The sequence below is a fragment of the Magnolia sinica genome, chromosome 17, assembly GCF_029962835.1.
Source record: "Magnolia sinica isolate HGM2019 chromosome 17, MsV1, whole genome shotgun sequence".
Classification (NCBI taxonomy): domain Eukaryota; kingdom Viridiplantae; phylum Streptophyta; class Magnoliopsida; order Magnoliales; family Magnoliaceae; genus Magnolia; species Magnolia sinica.
Window position 1 is genome coordinate 52,795,499 of NC_080589.1, and position 7,248 is coordinate 52,802,746.

The following is a 7,248-nucleotide window of genomic DNA, read 5'->3' on the forward strand; positions in this document are numbered from 1 at the left end:
TTGGAAAAACAAACAAAGAAAAGATTGGGAAATTTTTTTAAAACTTCTTCTATGAATTGTTCTTAAAAAAACAGCCTATTTGGGTGGAAAACATTTTTCAAGAAAATGACATTTTCTCTAATTGTGAGTTCACCTTATGGTGGAAAACATTTTCCAGGAAAGCTTTTTTATAATATAAATAAATAAATAAATAAAATCCTATAAAATCTCTCCAATCATCCCTGAAAATTTTTCAAGATAGCTTTTGGATTAAAATAGGTGCGAAGGGGATAGTACAAGTAGTTTAAATCATTCATTGTTGATTTGAGATTTCCAAAATGTGAGACAGATAATTGTGCCTATGTTCGTCGATATAGTACAAGTAACTTCATTCTCTTATGATTGAGTATTAATCAAATTATGGTTGTACATCTTAGTAAAAATATTGTTGTGTAAAAGCTTGTTCGGTTCATAAATTGAATAAGAAAAATTTAGGAGTCATTAATTATATTCTTTGAATGACTATATTTGGAGCAAAAAGGCAGGAAAGTGTACATAACTCAAAACAGTTATGTTGAAAGAGCTTTTCACCACTTCGACGTGCAGAATTTCAATCCAGCTAGTACTTTATTTACTTCGGTTTGTATTTATTTGCTTCGGTTTTAGATCAGAAATCTCTTGATCACCATTTTTATGTATGGTCATTCTGGCGCCCTAGGGAGGTTGAGCATCAGAAGGCCATTGTGAGATTATTGTTTCTTGTCAATCACCACCCAGCTGTTGTCTGTCACTTGTATCCTCCACACCTTCAGCTGGCTGTGGATTAGAAATCTCTTGATTTACTATTCTCATCATCTTGTGTCCTCATCATCCTCTCGCTGCCGCTCTCTAAATGCCTTTCTTTGTTCAACTCTTCAGCATCCTCAATCCACTGAATTCCAGGATTCCTGGAGATCAATTCCATCACCTCAGCTTCTCATCAATCTGCTCACCCACTGGCAAATAATGGTAAGTACTCAATTCTGCAACATCCTCAACCGATCGAAGATCGGAGAGGTCTTCCTCATTTTCATCACCGTTGGTTCTGATCACTGGACCCTCATTCCCACAAACAGGGTTGATGTTGTTTGGCAATTCGGCATTTTTGAGAGGTTGTGGACTAAAGAACTCTTGGAGATCATTTCCATTGCCTTGTCTTGTTAATACATTCTCTCCACAACCCTCTGGATTCCACGCATCATTCTCCTGTCCACCATCCTCGTGCAGTTCAAAATCCGAACCCTCCTCAAAGTCATTTTTGCTTTGGTGGTTGGTTTCTTCAAGATGGGAGAATCGTCAATTGAAGCAAGCACAACTTCCGTTCTGACTACTTTTAGATGAGCAGCAATACAAGCGTTATCAGCAGGAAAAGACTGAAATGCATCCTAATCATCATCATCATCATCTTCTTCTCCACCTTTTTCCATGCTACTAGTGTTGGGATGAGTTGTCACCGGTTCTAAAACATTATCTTGAGGCTCTTTGTCCATCTGCAATGGTATCTTGATGATTGGAAATGGAGATGAACATGTGGATTTCACCTGAGTTGCATTCTCGCCCTGAGTAGCTTTAATCTCAGTTGATATCCTGAAAAGTACCATCCAAGAATGTTAAAATATTTTTTTGCTCCCTAATCGGAATTAGATACAGTAGATATGTGCGGGATGAATCATGAAAAACGAGTTTCTTGATACACTCACAGATTATGAGAGCCATAGTAGGATACCGATATTTGTACCTTAGTTCAAAACTCAAACCATCCAAACAGTGTTCCCCACTGTAAATGGAAATTCCCCAAAATTGGATTAATCAAAATGATCCTGACCTCTGCTTAATGGACTTCAATTTGTTTAATTCGAACAATTGAATATTTTCTGTTCTCTCAACGAGATGTCCACCAATCAGGCAGTTCGTATCATCCACTCAGGGTAATTTTTTTGTTACAACAATCTAAAATGGGATCCGTGATTTCGACAGTTAATTTAAGGTACATGGGTGCCCATGCATAGAGTGGATTATCACATGTTCCCAAACCACTGAAGCTTTTCTCATCCCAAAAATGAAAATTGAGAAACTGGTCACATGCAAGCAAGGTGACGCAACTTGTCGAACCATACGATCTTTCCCACCAACATACCACTTGTGTAGGCATCAATACTATGAAAATAGTAAAAGATCACTATGAACAAAAATCAGGTTGTCTGCATCAGCTAGGCCATATCAATGGACAACTGACAATTTGACTCGAAGTACAGTAAGGTGTGGCCGACCTAGTGAGCATATCGGCTTGAATTTCCAGAAGCATAATCCTCATGGCAGGGCCTACCATTTTCATGTCGTACGCAGGTGGCATGTTGGCAGAAAATATCGTATGGTACCACAAGTTGCGGTATCATTGACTGTGCATGATCAGTTCTCAAAGTGTAATTAACGACACCACTGAATTCAACAAGGCATCAGTAGAATATGGGTCATTGCCTCTAAATTATCATAATATACGTAAACAAGCCAGTGGATGAAAACAAATGGATAATGCATGAGTAAAACAAATGGATAATGCAAGATAATATTATGTTTAGATCGGCGAATTCATAATATATAAGATTTAATATCATATTCACTTCAACAGCCAGGAGTACAAGATTTGCTCAAACAACAATGGCCCAAAAAGGTCTCATACTCATGAAAATTCATTGCAAGTGACTGAATCAACCTAGATGATTGAGAATTTGAAGAATAGTTTCCTTTAGTAACTTGAAAATAATTCTGCAGAGGCACTTTATTGATGAGAATGTATGTGGGAATTTGGTGAACTATGAATGCTGTGGTAAAAGAATATTAAGTCTTTCGCAGAGGAGACCGAGATCCCTATTGATTCTAAAGAGGGAACAATCATGTTTAGAGCCTAGTTTGGAGATGTGGTGCCTATGGTTAGTCTACCCAAGCCATCGATCCGACGGCCCCCATCATGGATGGAACATATCTCTAAAATCTCCTAAATTGGAAGATCATAGCCATCAAATTTTTGGTCTTTCCTACATTAAATGTGGGTTTATTCCTGAATTTCTTTTTAACCATGTATTTGCATGTCAACAACGGAAAGGTTTTAGAGTTGACCAATTGTGAGGATATTTTGTAAGACCAAATGGCTTGGATAAACCAAATACGGGACCCGAATCTACAAAGTTCTAAAAGGGGATGTTTCCTATTTGGAAAGATTAGGGAACTTGACCTCAACATTTACAATTTCATCTCCTTGTGGAATTAGCTTTGAGAAAAGCTAGACTGGCAGTGTGATGGATGACACACAGGTACTTAGAAATTAGTCTAAAATTGAATACGTAAAATAAAAGTAATTTAAATTAAGCTGTACAAATTATAGGTCCCTTTTTAGATGTACCATGAACATGATTATTTTTTATCTGTGACTATTGGATTTGGCAGTAAAAAATGAAAAAAATGTTCAATGGTCCTGTTTCAACAAACATGCATCCACAAACCAGAAGTTGGGATTGTTCAAGAAATCTTATTTGTGGACTGACTTGGCAGATTAGTCGGTTTAATTTGAGTAAAATGCATGTTGCACATGGATGACTGCCTATCAAAGTGTCCTACACTGCCTGAGCATCAAATAACCCCCCTTCGTTTTTTTTTTTTTTTTTTTAGTGGCCAAATAGACACTCTTATACCCACACACACCACATGGGTTCTCAAACCTATAACCTCAGGTTGAAACACACTGTCTACCACCAAGCCATGAGTGGAGAACCATAGGGAGCGTTTGGCGCAGGGTATTAGATGGGATTAGGTGGGATCGAATTGCATTTGGTCCCATACAATTCCATCCAGCATTCGGAGAGGATGGGAAAGATTGGGATTGGGTGGGATGAAATTGCATTTAGTCCCATAGAATTGTATTTGGTCCTATGCAGGATTTCCATGAATTTTGAAATCCACTACACATGTGGGCCCTACATTGATGCATGCGTTTATCCATGTTGTCCATCCATATACATCATTTACATGTGACATTCTGGTTATAAATGTGTACAATTGAACGACATCCGTTGTGAATTTGGTCCGTTGATTACAATTCAATGGTCCACCAAACATGATTTTGCTTAATCCGGTGTTTTCCCCTAGCAAAACTTTTATCCCAAATATGGTATTGGGTGGCTACAATATTGTGATATTTCCTAACATGCAATTATTGTGCAATAATAATGTTAATCCCATCTAATACAATTCAATACCATTCAATTCCACTGACCAAGCACGCCCATAACATCTTCCTGACATTCACTTGCATGTGACATTGTGTTCAGGAAAACCAGAAGTCTCAAGCATTCACCAGCAATAACAACCGATACCCTGGTCTGAAATCAATACGATAAGACAACTTTTTTAGAAGCACATGATGAAAACCAACTTGCTTATATGCCATAAATTCAGATGGGAAGTACCTCCAAGATATTGTGAATTAGGGAGAAAATATCTCCAAGGAGACCTGCAGCAGAAAACAAAATGAAAGAATTATTTCCCACGTTTGCACTTTCACCACAACTTGTGGCACCATACCATCTTTGGCACAAACATACCACTTGTGTGGCATCAACACTGTGAATGCAATAGGACCCACCAGGAAGATCACTTGAAAGTTGGAACAAAAATCTGTCCTTTTCATGCATCAGATGGACATACCACTGTAATCAATCGAAAACAGATAGTCTGACTCGACATTAAGGTGTGGTCAATAAAGTGAGTGAATCAGCCTGGGTTTTCTAGAAGCATAATCCTCATGGTGGGGCCTATCATTTTGATGTCCTACACAAGCGGCATTTTGGAAGGAAAGATTGTACAGTACCCCACCAGTTGTGGTATATTTTCCTGCACGCAATCAGTTCTCGAAACAAATTATGCAAGTGCATCATTCCTGAGCTGGTCTACACCAATCCAACATAGAAGTGTAATGAAGATGACCACTGAATTCAACAAGACATCAATAGATTATGGGGCAAAGATTCTTTATTGTCATAATTGAGATATAAAAAAAAGTTGATGGAAACATTTACAAAATGGATAATGCAAGACTAAACCAAGTTCATAGTATGTTTAGATCAGTAAATTCGTGACACATAATATTAAGTACGATATTTTCTTCAACAAACAGGAATAGAAGATTTGCAAAACACAATGATGGCCAAAAAGGTGCCATACTCATCTGAAAACTCATTGCATGCAACTGAATCAGCCTAGATGATAGATAATTTGAAGAATAGTTTCGCTTAGAAATTATAACTTTGAAATCATTTTGCAGACGCACTTTATTGTTAAGAATGTAAGTGGCAATTTGGTGAACTACGTATGATGTAGAAACAGTATACTTTTTCATATCAAATAAACTTTTCGTTTACACATTGGTAATTTACAGAAATATAATATAGAGGAGGCCGAGTTAGTTCCCTATTCATTCCAAACAAGGAACTTTCCTGTGTGGAGCTTAGTTTGCAGATGTGGGCTGGCACCCACGGTTGCTCTACTCTAGCCCCCAATGAGGTTTGGGCGAATGGTCTTCACCGTAGGTTTGCTCCCTATTGGTGAAGGTTCGATTCCCCTCCTTGGCTTTACCCAATACACATGGTTGTGGGTGACTGCGTGTATCCGCAGGGATTAGTCTCACTTTAAAAAGAGGTGGGGACACCCTGTGTTTTTTTTAAAAAATAAAATGTCTAGGATATACCAATCATGGCCCCAACTCTACAAACTAAGCTCCAAATAGGAAAGTTCCATATAATCGTGGACTTAGCTTCAAGAAAAAATTGACACTGGCAGAACGGTGGATGATGCATAGATAGTTAGAAATTAGTTAAAAATTGCATACATGTAAATCAAATTAAGCTGGCCAAATTATGGGTTCCTGTTTAGATGCTTCCAATGGTAAATTCATAACATCTTTCTGACATTCACTTGCGTGTGATAGTGTGTGCAGGAGAACTACAAGTCTCAAGCATTCACCAGCAATAACAACTGATTCCTTGGTCATGGTTTTCCGAAATCAAGAGGATAAGATGAAATGTAGTCTCCTTGTTACGTGGTTTGCACCCCTTCTTACTTGCTACTGTCACTACAACAAAAACTGCCCTTAGCTTCAGTTCAAAACTATAACTAAAAAGCATAAAAAGTGAGGCTAAAGCCTTTAGCCTCATTTTTGCCTCAATTATCCTAACCGAGGTTGGAACCTCCATGGCTAAAGGCTTTAGCCTCAGTTTTAGCAACCAAGGCTAAAAAGGCTTTTATAATCTCGGTTCTTCAAGTGAAGCTAAAAGTTCCAACTAAGACTAAATTCAAATTTTAGCCTCGGTTGCCTCCAACTGAAGCTAAATCTATTTTTAACCTCAGTTTTTTACAACCGAGGCTAAAGCCTTTAGCCACGGGAGTTGCAACCTCAGTTTGGGTAACTGAGGCAAAACCAAAGCTAAAGATGGATTTAGCCTCTTTTAGCATCAACCGAGGTTAAATTCAGCTTTTAGCCTCATTTCTCAATAGCTGAGGCTAAAGCTAGTTTTTCACCTCAGTTAATGCCAACTAATACTAAATCCATCTTTAGCCTTGGTTTCTATCAACCGAAGCTAACAATATCATAATCAACCAATGATTGAACCTGTGCATGTTTCACCCATTTAACATTCATCAAGACAAAACAATTGGCACAATACCAACAAAACAATTAATGGTCTATTTAATGTTTTCAAAACAAACTACAAATGCACATGAACTGCCACACAGCCTTCCACACAGCCAACAATTTTGTGTTGGTAGAAACGGATTCTGATTTTTCACTGTCTTGAATGCGTACATCCCATATTAGATCACAGATATCCTGCATAGTCATTTTCTCAGAGACCCCATCAATTGCAGCTACCAGGTATCTATCATTGCTAGTTAGAGGCTGTCAATCCGTCACCTCTAGTATAGATATAACACCATAACTGCCAACAAAAAAAAAAACCCTTAAAACTCTAATAGGAATTCAAAATCAGAAATCTAAAGATAATGCTAAAAGTAAAAACTGGTACTCATACAACAATAGCAGCCCAATAACTACCATTAATGTGAAGAGGTTAGGTGTAAGTGTGAGGTATTAATGGGAATATTATTGGCAAGTTACTAGAAAGTCATTTTCAAACTGAAGCATGTCTTCAACATCAGTAACTTGCCAACACTATTCCT

General features: G+C 37.8%; 1 protein-coding gene across 7 annotated transcripts; it reads right to left on the bottom strand.

The window, feature by feature from the left end:
• Window positions 1–469: 469 nt before the first annotated feature.
• On the bottom strand, window positions 470–6,950 carry LOC131231659 (uncharacterized). 7 transcript variants are annotated; one of them, XM_058227934.1, is made up of 5 exons: window positions 6,875–6,950; window positions 4,482–4,525; window positions 4,289–4,394; window positions 1,436–1,605; window positions 470–1,295 (listed from the first exon to the last, which is right to left on the bottom strand). In XM_058227934.1, the coding sequence occupies exons 3-5, from the start codon at window positions 4,315–4,317 to the stop codon at window positions 943–945; spliced, it is 552 nt and encodes a 183-aa protein (XP_058083917.1). In that variant the 5' UTR covers window positions 4,318–4,394; window positions 4,482–4,525; window positions 6,875–6,950; the 3' UTR covers window positions 470–942. The 7 variants fall into 7 exon arrangements, with proteins under 7 accessions (XP_058083917.1, XP_058083913.1, XP_058083914.1 ...); XM_058227930.1 differs by having other exon boundaries at window positions 4,272–4,394; XM_058227931.1 differs by lacking the exon at window positions 6,875–6,950 and adding an exon at window positions 6,034–6,401 and having other exon boundaries at window positions 4,272–4,394.
• Window positions 6,951–7,248: the final 298 nt, after the last annotated feature.

Bases quoted from the DNA above. Each gene is read 5' to 3' on its own strand.
- LOC131231659 (XM_058227930.1), bottom strand. From the start codon at position 4,327: ATGCAAGTGAATGTCAGGAAGATGTTATGGGCGTGCTTGGTCAGTGGA. The intron at 1,606-4,271 runs GTATTGAATTGT...GGTACTTTTCAG, and splicing joins TTGGTCAGTGGAATTGAATG to GATATCAACTGAGATTAAAG. The intron at 1,296-1,435 runs GTGGAGAAGAAG...CCCATCTTGAAG, and splicing joins CACTAGTAGCATGGAAAAAG to AAACCAACCACCAAAGCAAA.